Raw genomic sequence first — 17,633 nt, forward strand, 5'->3', positions numbered from 1 at the left:
TTGTTCTGTAGAGTAAAGTTATTGTTTCAAAGGACACACGCTAGAGTGTACTTTGCACGCTTTTAAATTTAGATTAGTTTCTCTGGAAATTTTTTTGATTCATAATTGAATATAGTTAATTATACATTCTAATTGTTGTTTCTGTCAGCCCTCCTAGAAAATGAAGTGTGGGTTTTTGTTCCATATTCTTTTTTTCAAGCTGAGCCAAAGGCAGATTCTTTGTTAGTAATGCGGTTATACGATCTGATGCTAATTCAGTACGCGTCAAGTGCTTCCTGATAATGAAATAGATATATAATGGTGAGAATATCTCCTAAAGATCTTATCTATCAGTAATGTAAAGAGCACAGTATGATAGTATATGAATTTTATCAGCTATATTCATCATACTGTACACCTTTTGGTAGATTATTCCGCTTACGTGCCTTAATATCAAAACAGCTTTTGAAAACAATTAAGTTTGCAGTATAAGAAAAATTGTTCTTTTCATGTTTGGATGCCAATTGCATTAACTGAGACCTCGTTTTTCTGCCTGCTTCTAGATTTTGACATGAAGAAGGATATAGATGCATTGATAGCAGAAGAACGGGCAGAAATTATCAGTAAATATGACAAGGTAAGTTGATGTTCATCTTATGATGCCTTGTGATAAGGACGGCCTGCAATTTTATCTTTTGTTGTACATTGTGAACAAGATGACGCATTTTGAATGTGTGGTTTATAAATTGACATTGGGAAATTTTCACTTGGAAATTACGAATGAGGTTTATTTTAAAGTGACAATGAAATCACTGACCACTACATGTTGAATCAGAATGATATGATGTCAGCTTTCAAGTTTAATGGCTGGATTTTTTTTTTGAATCTCAGAAATATCGGGCTTTATGTTTTTTAGTCAACTATCTTGATTGGAATTAGAATTTACAGTGAATCCCTAAACTCTGGTGCCGTTAATAAAAAGGAGAGGTTGTTTCAGATTGCTTTCCTTGTATATAAACCTTAAGCTGGAATAAAATGGGTTAAAGGTAAATATTTAGTGACAAAACGGCATGCCCTGATCTTCTCAATCTGGACTAAATGTGTTTTGTTTTTGTAGGGCAGGCAAGAGGGCGTCAGCATTAACCCATGGGAGGACGCTGACTTTAGCATTTATAAAGTCACTGACCGCTTCGGCTTCCTGCAGTAAGTAACTTTAAAACTGGGTCGTTGTCATTTTATTTCATAATGTGAAATCCATGTGTGAGATCTTTCTGTCCACTCATTAATAGTATAAATTTAACTGCTTTCCGGCTCTTTATGACTTTGAATTGTTGCTTTTCCTGGGGAACGATCATGCAACTAACAACTTTAAAGAGTTGTTAGTTGCAGAGTTGAAAGTTCTTGCCTTTTCAGTAAGAACTTTCAAGTTTTAATTTATTCAGAATTTCCTATGATGAAAAGGTTAAAATTATGCCCACACAAGATGAAATATGCATACATGTACATACCTGCCCAGGAATTTGGTTAAATGTCTCTTTGGGGGGGGGTTTGCAGTGAAACCACATGAATTTTGTAACCATCAAAAAACTCTTAGCAAAATTCTGACTGGACTTTTGCTGCCATCAAGATTGATTGAAACTTGTAGTTAACCACGTACAGCCTTGGTCAGAATAGAAAAAAATAGCAAGCACAATATTTGATGGAAGGTAAAAATATGATGTTTGAAGGATTCGAGGTGAGGCTGTCGATCTTAGGAACACCAAGTGTCAGTGATGGCGGTGGTAGCATTGGGCTGTAGGGATGTTTTTCTGCAACTCGTTCTGGTGGGTCGCACAAAGTACAATGAATTTCTGGAACTAAGCTTTAATTTCTTCAACTTTCTCCCACACAAACAGCCAGACAGACAGTGAAATCTGGGACAATAAACAGAATATTGATCCCTAATGAAAATCAAAGCTGGTTTTGCAATGGAAAGTTAGATGGTGATAACCTTACCAATCAAAATTCTATTGCTTGTTGATCGGTACAAAAAGCATTTGGTCAATGTAAAATTTGCTATGTGAGACTTATAACCACACATTAGCAATGATCTGTTAATATATTTGAAATTGTATTTCATTGCTTGTTTAATTTAGTCCAGTTTGTAGGTTAAAGTTAGTGCTAAATTTAAACTTAAACAGTTAATTAAAAAAAAAATCACGTATATCATTATTGTCTAAAAAAAAAAACAATAATTCAAATGTGTCATTATAATCACAAAATTCCTGTGTATGAAGAGTGGATCTAAACTCCTGACCATAGCATCTGTTTTTTTTTGTTTTTTTTTACAACTTTCTATTTTTTGAATTTTTCACTTCATCGTAACTCTGTAACTATTTAAAGCGAATAATTGAGTCACTGATGCACATGTATTTTTGCTCCAGTGAGGAAGAACTGCCGACACCCACTTCACTTGAAGAGAAGGTAGTGACTTTCTTTACTGCTCATGCAATACATTTTTGCCCTCTCACTCATGCATTGGGCACTTATGATGTTCTATGTTTTGCCTTTTCAGCAAAAGCAACAGGAGTTGGAGCGAGTGGAGAAATGGCTGAAGATGTTGACAAAATGGAACAAATACAAGAACAGTGAAAAGGTTAAGAGTGGCTCCCATGAGATGCCAGCATGCCGTCTCAATTTAGCATCTTTGCTTCTATTTTTTTTTTTTCATTCTGCTACGGGATGTTTAATTTCCATGCCTTTTTATAATCTATTTTCCATTACCTTTTAAAGCATTGCTTATTTTCTTATTTACCGCCCACCACCACCATCTTTTCCCCAATTTCTGTGGTCAGCCACAAAAGAAAAATGACTGCAAGCAAAAGTTCTTAACCTTTGAGATTTGGAAGTGGAATATACATGAATCTGCGCCTTTCTCCTGTGATTGCTGTGGTGAAGATTGATTGCATATTGTTACATGTTGTGTATTTCAGCTGGTGAAGCGTGTGTATAAAGGCATTCCTCTGCAGCTGAGAGGCGAGGCGTGGGCCTTGCTTTTGGAGGTCGAAAGAGTCAAACGAGACAATCCGGGAAAATATGAGGTATGGTGATTTTTTTTTTTTGTTATTATTATTACAAGGACTATAGTTGGTAGTGTTTAACTGATGGATGGTATTGTGGAAAAATCTTCTGTGGTCCAGAAAATGAAGCAGCAGGCTCGAAACTTCTCAACAGAGATCAAGCAGATAGACCTGGACGTCAACAGAACATTCAGAAACCACATCATGTTCATGGACCGCTTTGGAGTGAAGTGAGTTCTTCATTTGCATTTCAGTTTTCTAGTATTATTCACTTTATTGTTTACAGCAGTTTTCAATACAATTTTAATAATTTTAACTTCCTATTTTTGGCTTAATCCAAACACCTACTTGTAGACAATTTTATTTTTTGACTTAATGTTTTGGGTATTTTATGTAAACATTGATGAAAAATTTTCAGGACTTCCTTTGGTTTGTAAGCTGCTCTGTATTGTTGTTTTCTGACATCTCGCATGTTTTTATTTTTTTTTTGCCCCAAGTGGGATTCCTGCAGGGTGTGACCTCTAGCCTCAACTATAAAGCACACTACGCAGTTACAAAAAAAAAAAAAACAGAGAGGTGGTTTCCTTCTCTCAGCATTTTATTAGCCTTCCTGTCAGCGCACAAAGCCCCACAGGAAATGGTGCTCAAACAGAATGTGCACCGGTACAAAGGCACATATGCAAAAATGCCCCTGCAGCAAACAGTGACAGATTTCACACCAATTCAGAGACCTATTAAAATCTTTATATTTTTCCTGCTATTATTTTTGTCTTTACATTAGAGGCAGTTGCCTTTATTTGTAAATAAAGGCAACTGCAGGGGCAGTTGCCTCTTCTCTGACCGTAGAAGAGTGCTCTCATCTTTTCCTTTGTAATGTACTTCCCCTTGAATTCAAAGCTGCTAAGTCCAAAACACCACTTCATCCTGCCTGACTACCCACTCCTTCCCTGCGAGTCAACAGCTGTCTCACACACACTGAGACACTGACAGCTATTTAAGGCTCCTTTCCTGTCTCTGACACTGTATTTGTCATTGAGGCCTACAGGGGAAACATCCTCTTTACATTTACATTATGTTTTCTTAATGCCCCCCCACTCACAAACACATTCACATGTGCAAACAATGGGTGCTTTGTGCCGACTGTCTAAAGCTTTTGAGTCTCGAGATGTAATCCGACAGATGCACACCACAAAATGCTCGAGTCAGAAAGGATTGATTGAAGATGCAAGAGAGTTTTGCAAAACTGTTTATCTCTCTTATTGTTTCCTCATTTTTAGACATCAAACACAATCTCCGGTTTGTTTAAGATTTTAAGAAAAAAAAAAAACAAACAAAAAACTAAGTATAATGCAATTGGAATGTAAAAGGAAATGGCACGTTCGACTTCCTTTATTTAAATATCCCTGAAAAAAAAAATGCCCCCCTTCAATCCATTATTTGTAAATAAAGAGGATTGCACAAGTGCAAACCTACCAAAGCATGACCTATCCACCTAAACTGACAGGCAGGGGAGGGAGATCAATTAAAGAAGCAGACAGGAGGCCCATGCTGGTTCAGGAAGGGCTGGAGAGATCCATAGCTCATGTGGGAGAATCTGTTGATGGGACAAGAACTATTACTTGTGCCTTCCACAAAGCTGCCCTTGATGGACAAGTGATGAGAAGAAATGTACTATTGACAGAAAACCATAAAAAGTTTTGTTTGCAGTTTCTGAGAAACTACATGAATAAAAATAACAACCATGTGGAAGAGGTTGCTCTGGTCAGAGGAGACCAAAACAGAACAATCTTGCCCTACATGTAAAATGTAGTGTGTGGACATTACCTGAACATATTGTAAAATCCCCACATATAAGATGGTTGTGGTGGTGGCAGCATCATGCTGTAGAAACGCTTTTCTCCAACTGGGGGACTAGATTTATGAATAGGTGCAGGGCAATATCTGGGAAAATAAAAAATAAAAAAATCAGTGAGAGGCTGAAAATGGAATGACTTTAGTGAGAGACTCAACAGCCAGTAGAACAACAACACAGAGCCAGAGCCGCATAGCAGTGGTCAGAGACCAGACCCAAATTCAGACGACAATGTGTTGCAAGACTTGAAAATTGCTCGTCACCAAAAGCAACCGAACTTGTTAATATAAGAACACGCAAGCAGCAGCAGCAGTAGTAACATCAACTAACATATATATATGTAACATAAAAGACCTGCTAGCATTAACATGTAGAACACTTAAACAGTCGTTATGTGATCCCTCAGGACAATATTCCTGTGAGTTTCAATACTGTCATGATTATGTCTCGGGAACCACATCCTTGTTTAATCAGGTTTTTAAACATTTTTTTTATTTTTGTTCCCTCTCCAGACAGCAAGAACTGTTTCACGTACTGGCCGCTTACTCTGTCTACAACACGGTAAGTTTTTTCTGACAATCTATATGTGCAAACCCAGTTTTGCGCAACAAGAGTTTTTTTTTTTTGCGTGCACTTGCCTTGCATTTGAAAGTAACACATCAGTGGCGCACCAACCACAAGTCCATCAGTGGCGTTGGTTTCTTTTCAGTTTCGGTAGAGCTGGCTAAGCATTATAGACCCATCTGTTATTGCTCTATTTAGAGCTTTTATTTAGGAGTGTGGTTAAGCCTGAATCTGCTCCTTCAGAATTTACCAGTGTGACCACCAGCAGCTATTCATCTGCGTACATAATTAAACCAAACTCTGCTAAAGAATTTGGTTTATATAACTGAAATAAGATAATAATGACATTGCTCTTGTTTTCATTGTCAAGGAAAAACTATTCTCTAATAAATAATCTATGCTTCTAACAAAACATATGATCAAATGATGTTCAACATCCTAATTTGCCATCGTAAACTCTATTATTGTATTTCTATGACATCAAACATCCTGCTATTACTAATATTAAAAAGAAAAAGGAAGTCTTGTTGAACCAAGCCTCTGATAAAAGTGATTCAGAATCCAACCAGTTAGATTTAGAGGTAATATTACTATGTAAATATATTATAACTCTGCAGTCACACGTTCTTGGAGTTTGTTTCTCTCGCATGTGGGGCTTAGCCACAAACAGGATAATTGTGCCACCGGTATGTTTACAGTATTGACATTTTACAATACAGACCGTTTACCATTTTACATTTTTTGTCTTTTCTATCTTTGCTGTATTATTAAATCTCGTCCACGTTAAACCCATATCTACTAATGAGATTATTTTACACAGGTACAGATTTTGACAACTTTTCTCCCATGCCTGTCCTAAGATGTGTAAAGCCTTGAAATAAATAAAGTTTTACAGCAGTAGCATGATCACAAGCTAAAAAAAAAATTAAAAAAAAATGGAGAAGAACTAATTCTATGTTTATGGGTTTTAACAAATTTACTGGTGCCACAAATACTAATTCCCTTTATAATGTCTTTCAAAGAAAGTGAAGTAATTTTTATAGTTATACTTTGAATTAAACTCATTAGTAATCCATAGCTTTCTATTTCCCTTTGGTGTAGAAATAGGACATGATTCAGAGGCTAATTTCTTTTAGCCATGGGGCTGGATAGAAATCCATATTTGTGTTGTCACTACTTGGGTCTTAACGCCTGTCTGTGAACGTGAACTGTTTGGACCATGTAAACAAGTGATCACCCCTGTTTATACTATTTCAAGCTCAGCTGAACGATCCCGCTCCATTGTGGTTTTCACTAAGACACATGGTCGCGTCTTAGCGATAAATTAAGAGTTTATCTCTTAACATCCCCCCTCCCCCACCAACTGAATAAAATGACTCAAATTAAAGATTTTACTTCTCTAAAATTCTCGGTGTGGCAATATGGTACTGCAACGAGCCTTGGGTTACAAATTTATCTGTAAATGCTTAATTCCTCTCATCCACTTACAGATTATTCTAGAAGGTCCGATCATCGTATCTTTTCATGACACAGAAAAAATATTCTTCCAGTAAATGCTGCTACTATTAGCTTCACAGGAAATTATGTAACAGCTGTTACTATTTCTAAAGCCTACCAGACTGAACATATCTTGTATCCACTTTAAGACCCTCATATTTCTGCATCTAATACATCTTCAGAAATGTACTCCTGTGTTTTAAGAGGGTCTAGTTAACATTTGTCTAGATACAGACGGCTGTTGTCTACCTAGCAGTCTAAAGTGCTACCCCACACCCAGGACTGTTTTTCTGATAGGGGGTTTTTCATCAGTTCCTCTGTGGTGGAGGTGCGTGAGCCAGAGGAAATGGGCATGCGTTGCTCCTTTTTTCTCCCTTTCCCACTCTTCTCACACAATGCTCAAGAGAAATTGGGTCAGTGGGAGAGCTAAGAGAGAAAAAGGAAAGGCAAAATAGAGAGGAGGATGTTTGACTTTTTCACATATGTGCTGGTAGAGAAAAATGTAGGGAATGTGCAGTTTGACCTCTCTTTAACCCTAATTATACTCACCGTTTGGCCTTGAAAGGACACATTTTGGGCTTCTATTTCCATCTGCAAAGCAAATCCTCCTTAATATGGACAGATACCATGTGCGTGACTGTGTTTGCCAATGCCAAGGGCTTGTTTCATGTAAATCAGTGAATCATTCCGATGCCAGCTTGGTGGCAATTCAACAGGAAAACATAACAACACTGAGAATGTATGTGTATGACTGTAAATATTTGAAAAATGTTTACTGTAAATTGTTGTTTCAAAAATTAAGTAGAGCCATTCAGTTTGTTTATACAGTTACATCAGACTTTCAGGTGCGTTATATTTTGACCTATATAAGTGTGCCTTATTAAATTATGATGAGTCCCTCTCATTTGTCCACTCTGTTTGACATAAACACTTTGCTCTGCTGTTTTTGTTCCAGGAGGTTAGCTACTGCCAGGGCATGAGTCAGATCGCTGCAATTCTACTCATGTACCTAAACGAGGAAGATGCCTTCTGGGCTTTATCCCAGCTCCTCACCGACAGCAAGCACTCCATGCACGGTAACGATAATGAGAAGATGCAGATGTACAAAAATAAAAGGCTGACCAATGGTTTTTTTTTCCCTCTCTCTTTTTAACCATCTTTTATGTGATTTTGGCAGTGGCCACAATCACACTCAGTGCAGATTTCTTTAATTTACAGATTAAAGAAATAATCTTCATGTGAAAACTGCACGTTTTTATTCAGGTTTTGTTTGTCTGGTGGAAAAGTTTGTTTGATCGTTACAAAAAAAATCAGAAACTAAGGAAATGTTTTGTGGGAAATACTTTTTCACAGCAGTGTTAATGCTGCGGTCATTACTGCATGCCGTATTACCACTTACAGTCAGTTTCTTTTCCCTATCTTGTAGGATTTTTCATTCCTGGATTTCCCAAGTTGCACCGTTTCCAGACTCATCATGAACTCATCCTCTCCAGAATGCTGCCCAAGCTGAAGAAACACCTGGTGAGTCGCCGTGCGTGTCTGACTGATGCTTAAGCTCAGTGGCTTCATCACGATGTTCAGCCGGTTTGAAAACTGAGATTTATAACAAGTTCTGTTGGAACATTTACTCTGAGACCCGGTTCCACGTTGATTTGTGTCCCCACAGGACAAGGAGCAGATGACGACAGGGATTTACTCCACCAAATGGTTTCTCCAGTGCTTCATCGACAGAGTCAGTGTTTGGATGCTTTTTCAGCTTTTCAAACATGAACCGTCTGAATTGTTGCTGTTGTTTTTTAATTATTTATTCCATTTTTCCCACTCTGCTGTTTCCATAACAGACGCCATTCACCCTCACCCTCCGCTTGTGGGACATCTACATATTGGAAGGAGAGAAGATACTAACCGCCATGGCTTACACAATCCTCAAGTTGCACAAAAGTGAGTGAGGAGCTCATGTATGTTTTATCTTTGTCTTTATGTGCTGCGCTGAGGGAGTTACTGCTGTACCTGGGCATCTTGTCTGATTTCTGAGTGTCATTGTGTGGATTACAAGGCAAGCTTCCTTGCATAACACAAGCGGCCCGTTAGTGTGGAGAAGAATCAAAAGCTGACTTTTCATTGGATGCACAGTTGAGCATTCTCTCAGCGTATTGGTTGATTTCTTTCATTTAAATAGATGGTTGAATTGTCAACAAGCATTTCTATCTTTCATTTACCCCACACTAGGAATAAAACATTATTAGGTAGATAAATTTAGCTGTTTTTACATCAATATCTTGTGTTCAATCAGAACGCCTCATGAAGCTCCAGCTGGAGGACTTAAGGGAGTTTCTCCAGGAGCAGCTGGCGGATTCGTTCCTCCTGCTGGATGATCTGGTGGTCGAACAGCTACAGACGGCGATGTCAGAGCTGCGCAGTAAAAAGTTGGATCAACCTCCTCCAGGTGCAGCAGTGTTTCATTGTCTTCATGCTCTTAAGCCTCATGCATCACTTTGTCTGACAAACTCTGATTAGCAGTGCTGCTTTGACTGTTGTGAAGTTACAGAAAAGATAAAACATTTCTAAATTAGTATCACAAAGTAAAATAAATAAATAAATAAGTATGCATTTATGCAGATTTATGTCTGCATAAATCAGCATTTATCAAGACATTAATTTACAAGATGAACTCTATGTACTTCTGTGACTTCTAAAGGTAGTTGCTTGCTCTGGATTTTATTTAGGTGTATCAAGATAAAATATGGTGAATAAAAATACATCACTGATTTTTCATATTTTATATGTAAACATTTTGAAAACCACATATATTTTTACTTCCACTTTGCAACGGTTTTGTATTGCCCTAGTGAATAAAATACCCATTAAAAGCACACTGAGGGTAATGTGACAAAATATGATTCTCAAGAAGCACTGTATTTTTCAGTGTTTCCTTCTTATGCCTGTTTTCTCTTTCTTTTTTTTTTTTTAGCCAAGTCAGATGAGCTCCCAAAGAAGCCTCTGGGTCAGGAGAGATCAGTTGTCCTTGTGCCGCTGAAGCCTAGCTTGCATCCGGAGGTGAAAATAAACCTGCAGACCAGCAACAAGCCTATAATAGAGACCCAGAAAACAGATGCAACCGCCAATCATCAGATTCCTTCTCCCTCTGAACTCCAGAATTCAGTGAGCCTCTCTGGAGCAAACACATTTTCAATGTCTCCAGTAGCTGTCCCCACACAGGGAACACCTTCTTCCCTGAGGCATTGCAAATCACCTCCAGTACCTCCAAAGGAAAACAAACCATCAATTTCCATAGGTTTGGGTAGAGATATGAAGACTTCATCCCCAGTGGTTTGCCAAGAGTATAGAAAACCTGAGAGCCAGACAACTGACGCAGAGTCTCAGGAGGAGTCCATGGATTGGCCTCCCCCCTATGAACCCTCTCCTTTGGATGCTGTGACTATGCAAGCGGAGGAGGAATTCATGGATCTTCCTGACCTACCACCTCCGCCATTGTTTTACCCTGAGCAGATTGACCAAAGGTCTCTGGGCCAGGAATCACCCTGCCTGGGACCTGGGACTCATCCAGACCTGCATCGTCACTCTCCTTCCCCTCGGTCAGCCTCACCGCTGGTTGTTCCATTGAAGCCATCACCGAAACCAAGTCCAAAACCTTCCCCACACAACTTCACAAACAAAAATACTTCTCCTACAAAATCTTCCTCTCACTTTGTTCATACATCACCCTCCTCGTCGTCTCCCAGAGTCCCACCCTCAAAACCAACCAAGTTCCCAGTTTCCCTTTATGTTCCTGGGTCCATGGGTGACAGGAGGCCCTCCAACACGTCTCAGTATGATAATCTCTCTGAAGCTGATGACGAGGATCGCTTTGTGGAGAGACTGCTTGCCTCTACTCCTGAGGAATTTCCCTGCATGAACAGCAACTCCACCCATGCTACTGACAGAGCCTATGACCCTACCTTCTTCCCTGTTCCCCCACCTCCTCTCTTTATTCCCCCCTCTCCTCTTCCCCCTGTGATGTGCGCCCTCCCCAAGTTGCCCCAAGAACCAGAATATAAAGGAGATGCCAGCTGGGTGGATGATTCCATCATCCCTCCTCCACCACCCAGCTTTGCAGACAAACTCACCCCATTTCAGTGCACCTCTGCCCTCTGCTCAGACCCAAACAGGTCCTCATCACCCGTTTACTCTAAGAATTTCTCCAGAGCCCCCAGAGACCATTCTGCCTTCCCTGCACCTTTGCTTTACACAGGGTCTCCCCCAGCTCACTCCAGGTCCTCAGGACAGTCACCGGTGGGTATGGTAGGGGTTCAGTCCAGCCCAAACTTCTGTAGGACGCCTCCTGTTGGACAAAAGCTTCCCAAATCAGTGACTTTTTGATTGGGCAGTTGATAATTCATCTAATTGATTTTCAAAGCAGTTGTAAAGATAAAAGGGCCAGTAGTTCCAATGTTTGTCAAATATTTCCGCGTGCATGTGTAACATAGCATTTTTCATGTCCAGCTACTGTATCCACATCTGTGAAAATTGTACCATGTTTCTAATGGAAGTGTTGTCAAACTTGTATTTAATACTGATGTCAACAAGTGTGACTGCCCGTTGGTTAGTCATAGGAATGCATTTTGTTTTCTTTTTGAACAGAAGCTAATGCACATATCACCATTCTTCCACCTCTAGCTATGCTAATTTTCTTCCAAAAAGGTGTCTTAATATTAACATGGAGCACTTAGTACAGCAACTCTAACGAAAGGGCTACCAGTTAACACCATCATTTTAGTCAAAGTGTTCAGCTGGAGTTTATAGTAAAGTGTGAGCAGGCTCACAAATCTTCCATTGGTCAAACGCTGAGAAAATGTCATTAGCGTAGCTTAACGCAGGATTTCTACTAAACCAGAGTGCATTCATGGAGTGCTAATAAAACTACAATTTCCTTAACGTTCTAAACACCAGCAGCAGCAAGGATGGTGCAATAAATGACAAATGTAAATGCAGACCAAAGTATTTTAGACATTTCAGATTCTTTCCCTGGGAGGTTGTAGTGGGCACTCTGGGGCTCTTTTATAAATAAAACGTGTTACAGAACTCATTTTTGGGGGGCTTGGGAGGAGGAAGCTCTTTCAGTTATATATGTTTTTACAGCAATGATATACTGTGTATATGTTCATGTATATAATAACGTTGGGGACTTAATGTAATATATTGGCACTGGCCGTTTGTTTTTCAGTAGAAGTTGGCACGTTTGAGGATAGCTCCATCTAGTGGTCAGAAAACAAAACACACCCCACAAAGTTTTTTTTTTATTACTAGTCAGTGTTGCGTTAACTTTCAGAAAGCAAGTTTGGATACAAGTAACACGGGAGAGTTCAGTGTGTAATTCAAAGGAAAAAAGCTGTAGTTTGTGTGTGTGTGCGTCATTTATTTATTTAAATAGAAAAAGTAATCTTTAGACATGGAGGCTGAGCCATAACAGATCTGGGAGGGCTAAGCATGGTCAAATATTAAGTTATACTATTTTGGGTCCAAAAATCTGTATTTTCTTTTTGTTTGTTTTTTTGACACTTAGTAACTGTTGCAGCTTTGTTTTTCTATCAGTCTCCTGCTTAAGACTTTGGTCTGTGTTTGCATTGCCTCACTATAAAGTACTGTTTTTGGCATTCATACATGTATGTTTGGCATGACAGAGTATTGGAGCGTTGTTGTTGAATGTCATCACATATTACACATCACTGCTCATTTAAGGAATGTTGTCATTATGAAAACTGAGGCTAAGACCAAAGCATACCTGCATTTATGCAACTACTTGAGTTTTATATAAAGAGATTAACTATACATGTCTTGTTATGTTCTTCAAACAATCGTGTGCTTTCAAATGTTTATTGCATAAAAACAAAATAATGTAGTCTTACAAAATATACAAGTCTTGAGTAGCTTCCGTTCATATTATGCAAGGAGATTTTTTGCATAAAAAGTACATTAAGAGCAAGGAAACAGGATGACAGCAGATACAAAAGCTTAATTTAAGTCAGTCTACTGGTCTATAGCCCACACCTTTTCTGGGTTACTATATGCATAGTTCATCTTCATAATCCAACACTGTGATTTACTCAGAATTATATTATATTTGCATAAATAGACAAGGTATCCCGAATGGCATTTTCCACATTGAGTTGTTACCCAAGGCTGCACTCATCTTTCAGATGTTATGCATAAAATGCCTTGGCTATAAAAGAAAATGAAACATGAGTGCAAAATAAGCTTCCAATGCCTCCAACCTAAAAAAAAGTGCATATTATGTATATATATATTTTACAATGATTTAGTACACGATGTCCACATTTTGAGGAGAAACAGGCATAGGAAATTACATGGCTTTTTTTTTCTAAACTTCAGCGCAATCACTGTCCATCGCCGACTATTCAGCAGCAAGTATTCTCAGATTTCTCATTACATTCATATTCTGATCTGACTCATGAGGACGAAGAGTGAGTTGACGCTTTCCCTGAGCTTGGAGTCTTCTTCAGGTCCCAGTGTCACTCCAGCCAACCGAGCGGATCCGTTTGCTCCCATAATGCACGGCAAGCTGAGGAACACCTCTGCGCTTATACCACTCCAGCCCTAAGAAAGCAAAATGCAGATTAAAAAAATAAATAAATCAATTCAAATATAGTCACCTGGATGAATAGTGCAATGCCACTTTATTTGAGAATTTGCATCATTTATACTTTTGTGTACTACTCATTTTCTCAGATTCAGTCCATGCATTGTGAATCTCTCAAAATCTAATTAACAAAATTTTAAATTTTGATTCTGAAGGCTGCATGGTTGGTTATGCACCTTTTCTACCGCCATTGTTCCTGCACTTGGATACAGCATTATGACCATCTAGGGTCTTACTAATGTCCTTTTTTGGGCTTACCCTCCTTGACTGACACAATTACTGACTGCCATATAACTGAGATGCAAAGAAGGACTATACAGAGCTGCACTGTTTGAATGGAACTACTAACATTACCTTTTCATTGCGATTGCAATTCACTGACGTACACCTGTAGTGTGAGACTTGGTAATAGTGGATCTATTGTTTTAATAACTTAAGAGCTACCTGAGCCAGTGTGGAGATGGAGTGAATCTTCATCTTATCTGTCAAGATGGTGTTGGTGATGTCCGCAACAGAAAGACCAACAGACCAGGACCGCTGGCCTCGATTTTTCATGAGATCAAATGCTCTGAATGGGAGAAATAAAAAATAAAAATATGAATATTGATAAGACGTTAATAAAAGCTGTGCCTTAACTCAATGTTTGTAGCAAAGGTACCTGTCTAGCAACGGCTTTGTAGAATTAGATCCTGGGGCGATCTCAAGTGCTCCGTTAGAACTCAGTCCAACGTTACTTATGACAGGAACTATCAAAACACACACACAGAAACACTGGTAAGCTTAATGGTATGCATGATGTACCACATGCAAGATCTGCTGGAAGAACTACACAACTTGCCCTAATAACAGTACAGATGAGCAAAAGGGACGAATACAAGAAAGTTAAAATAATGGCAGATACATTTTATAACTGTATTAGGTTAAACAGTAAAATGTTTTAGACTGACTTTTCCAATATTCTGAGTTTTTTTTTTATTTGTAAACAAGCAAAACTAAAGAGGTAACTACACACAGAAAATATTACACTATGGTTAAAAAATAGATTTTACTTTCTCAGTTATTTTGGTCAGAGTTGAGTAAATTAAGAGGAATAATTTTGTTTCCCACCTTTGCTCTCAAGGAGTCATGTGAAATTTACAGGTACATCTCAACAGATTTTCTAAAGAAATATAACAAAAAACTTTAAAGTTAGGAATATGGAATATTTTGTAAGAGCAAGGAAAACCGATTTGAAACAGAAATATTCTCTTATAGTCATACTGTCGCCTAAATACTCATAGGGAAGATGGCTGAGTTGATTGTTGTCCAATTTACCGACACCCTCCACTAGAGGGGCTACCCACAAGAGACATTGCTAAAGAAACTGGCTATTCAAAGAATACTATATTCAAGCATTTTAACTGAAAGTTGTGTGGAAGGAAAAAGTGTGACAAGCAACATGGATTATTGTGACATATAAACCCCATAGATAATCTATGTAGCTTTGTCAATAGAAAGACGAAAGACATCAGAACCAAATATATTTGAAGTATTATACAAAGTGTAATGAATCCATATGTGAACTTCGCTTTAAATGCACTTTTTTTATTACTAAAATAAATTAACATATATTGAGAAGCACCTGAACACCCTGACTCAAAGATCCATCGGGGTAAATGTTAAACCAGGTTTTTGTGACAACAGCATTAACATAAACCTTTATGTAACCATCTCCCACTCACCTTTATTGTCTGAGAGCTCTCCTATGACCCAGGCAGGTTTGTGTGTATTCAGATTAATATCCAGAACGTGGCTCAGACGCTCGGAGTCCAGGTTACACCCCGCTCCAATCACCCGTGTCGGAGGGAGACCACTTTGCCTCCAAGCAACGTGTGTCATGATGTCCACTGAATCGGTAGGAGCTGAGGTTATACGACGGCAATAAAAAAATAAAACTTTGAAGAAGTGTCTGTTACTGACCTGGTTGTGAGGCAATAAGCAGGATGGCATTGGGGCTAAGATGTACCAGATTGGGGATTATTCCTCGGTACAAATCAACATTAGTCTGGACCACCTTTACATACGACTCGTCGTTGTTCCACGAGTTGACTGTCACCACTATAACCTTAGACCCCGCCGAAGATGAAATATCTACGAAATAAAACATTTAACATGGTCTGTACTTAATCCTAAAAATCTTATAGGAAAACAACCACATCTTAAAAACTTGTTGTCAAACTAAGCAAACAAGGTGGTGAGTCATCGTGGAAAGACCTTGTCAGCACAACGCCAGGAGTCCTTTCAAACACCAAAAGTATTGTTGGCCAGAAAGTAGCGATGAGTCATAACATGACGGAGCAGAAAGTGACGTACCTCTGGATACCTGCACCTTCGGCAGGTTGAAGATTTCCAGATCCGTGGCGCCGCCTTTGGAAGAGCTTTCAGCGACGTCGATAAAAACTAGTTTGTCCACATTACACTACGCCATGTGAAAAAGAGATAAGCATTAACTCAGTAGCATTAACTCATTTGACAAAACCAAAAAAAAAATTCCTGTCTGCTGCACTGTCAAAAACTAAGGTAGCTACCTTAGATAAAATGCTCATCACACACGCCATGCCCAAATCTCCTCCTCCAACAACTGAAACTTTGATGTTTTGCTGGTCATGATGCCTGATCCCACCTGAAGTTAATATAAAATAACATTAAAAAAAAAAGTCTGATTTGTGAAGGTAAAAATTAAGAGTGAATGTAAAGAGCAGCACCATCATTGATCTTCAGATTAGACACATAAGCCATGAGCTCATGGGGGTCCTTGGTGTCTTCTGTGGTCCTGGAAGATAGCGGAGGGTCTTCCTCAAACTTGGAAATCATCTCATTCAGGAGACCCACGACGGACGACCTGGGCTGTAACAGAGTAAGGCTGATGAGAACATCACAGCTAGGCTTGCGATAGTTGTTGTTATGAGACACACAGTGTCAAATGTACTGTTTCAATAGTTCCAAAAGATCCCAAAAACCCGAGGCTGTAAGATAAGCAGCAGATTACAGGTTAGCTAACTCAGCAGATAGACTCGCTAATTTATCAGCTAATAATCGGTTTCCTATACTTGTGTTCCTTCATAGAACACAGAAAAATACTTGTAAGTTTAGCACTGTGTTTATATTTTTGCTTTGGTCTATTTACTAACATGAGAGTAATCAAATAGTATAGCAGTATTACACCAGTGATAAAATATAGTATTTTAAAAGCAGTAGGAGTAAATGCTTTTTTTTTTATTTTCACAAAAAAAATAAAGGTTTGATTCCACATTAGATTTTAGTGTAACAGACATGTGAAATCACAGTATTTTTACTCAAGATTATGAGTCAGTGAAGGTCCCAATGCCAAATTAGACACAAATTAGAGTCCAATTTTAGAATATAGATAGTAAACGCGAAAGCTTACATGATCCCAGTTGTGAAGTACCGGCAGGTGGATCCGTCCCTTCGCGTCGACATGTTTTCCCTCTCTGATCACCATGTTGGAGGTGGGCCTCAGGAGGCATATCGGAGGTGTGAACGGGAACGAGTACAGAAGCCACAGCTCGATGGGGAAGTTGTAGGAGCGGCCTGAAGGAGAGAGGCTGCCATCAGAACATCCTCTGATGTAAAACTGCATAGAGAGTGTTTGTAAAATTCTTACCATCATACTTTACAGGAATGACGCCAGTTAATTTCAGGAGCTCCATCTGGCTGTTATCAGAGGATGCTGAAAAACGCAATACATCACCTGTTAGTTAACACAGTATTGTGAAAATGTATTTTAGGAAAGCTACATCATTCTGACGTGCAAACATGGCAGCAATACTGTGATGATCCTGGCCAGTTTCCTGCATCAGGACCTGGTCAACCCATCAGCTGGTCAATTAGACGCAACTAATTGACCAATTCAGTCCTCTACCAGAAAAATCCCCTTGGAGATTATTTGAGCAAAGATTTGTGACCTTGAGCTCAGACACACCAGCAAGCCAACACCAAACTGCTACAAACAAACAAAAAAAAA

At 38.9% G+C, this 17,633-nt stretch overlaps 2 protein-coding genes and 1 long non-coding RNA gene across 3 annotated transcripts in view; 2 read left to right on the forward strand and 1 right to left on the reverse strand.

Annotated features, from left to right (window-relative positions):
- LOC103144436 (USP6 N-terminal-like protein) overlaps positions 1-12,608 on the forward strand; it is a 25,990-nt gene extending 13,382 nt beyond the window's left edge. Inside the window, exons 2-14 of the mRNA XM_007561426.2 lie at positions 543-616; positions 1,097-1,182; positions 2,403-2,442; positions 2,534-2,614; positions 2,952-3,059; positions 3,159-3,268; positions 5,403-5,451; positions 7,907-8,027; positions 8,378-8,472; positions 8,618-8,683; positions 8,793-8,892; positions 9,245-9,397; positions 9,923-12,608. Of these exons, the coding sequence (XP_007561488.1) occupies positions 551-616; positions 1,097-1,182; positions 2,403-2,442; positions 2,534-2,614; positions 2,952-3,059; positions 3,159-3,268; positions 5,403-5,451; positions 7,907-8,027; positions 8,378-8,472; positions 8,618-8,683; positions 8,793-8,892; positions 9,245-9,397; positions 9,923-11,331 (2,484 nt within the window). The 5' untranslated portion in view covers positions 543-550 and the 3' untranslated portion in view covers positions 11,332-12,608. The remainder of the gene's footprint in view (positions 1-542; positions 617-1,096; positions 1,183-2,402; positions 2,443-2,533; positions 2,615-2,951; positions 3,060-3,158; positions 3,269-5,402; positions 5,452-7,906; positions 8,028-8,377; positions 8,473-8,617; positions 8,684-8,792; positions 8,893-9,244; positions 9,398-9,922) is intronic.
- Positions 1-14,692, forward strand: part of LOC107837249 (uncharacterized) — a 25,581-nt gene extending 10,889 nt beyond the window's left edge. Inside the window, exon 3 of the long non-coding RNA XR_001663259.1 lies at positions 14,680-14,692. This is a non-coding gene — a long non-coding RNA (uncharacterized LOC107837249). The remainder of the gene's footprint in view (positions 1-14,679) is intronic.
- On the reverse strand, positions 12,810-17,370 carry uevld (UEV and lactate/malate dehyrogenase domains). Its single transcript, XM_007561427.2, has 10 exons — positions 17,274-17,370; positions 17,037-17,200; positions 16,354-16,495; positions 16,177-16,271; positions 15,962-16,067; positions 15,569-15,739; positions 15,331-15,495; positions 14,268-14,355; positions 14,054-14,177; positions 12,810-13,566 (listed from the first exon to the last, which is right to left on the reverse strand). Exons 1-10 carry the CDS (start codon positions 17,317-17,319, stop codon positions 13,402-13,404), a joined length of 1,266 nt encoding a protein of 421 aa, XP_007561489.1. The 5' UTR covers positions 17,320-17,370; the 3' UTR covers positions 12,810-13,401.
- Positions 17,371-17,633: the final 263 nt, after the last annotated feature.

This window comes from Poecilia formosa, unplaced genomic scaffold, assembly GCF_000485575.1.
Source record: "Poecilia formosa unplaced genomic scaffold, Poecilia_formosa-5.1.2 Scaffold126, whole genome shotgun sequence".
NCBI lineage: Eukaryota > Metazoa > Chordata > Actinopteri > Cyprinodontiformes > Poeciliidae > Poecilia > Poecilia formosa.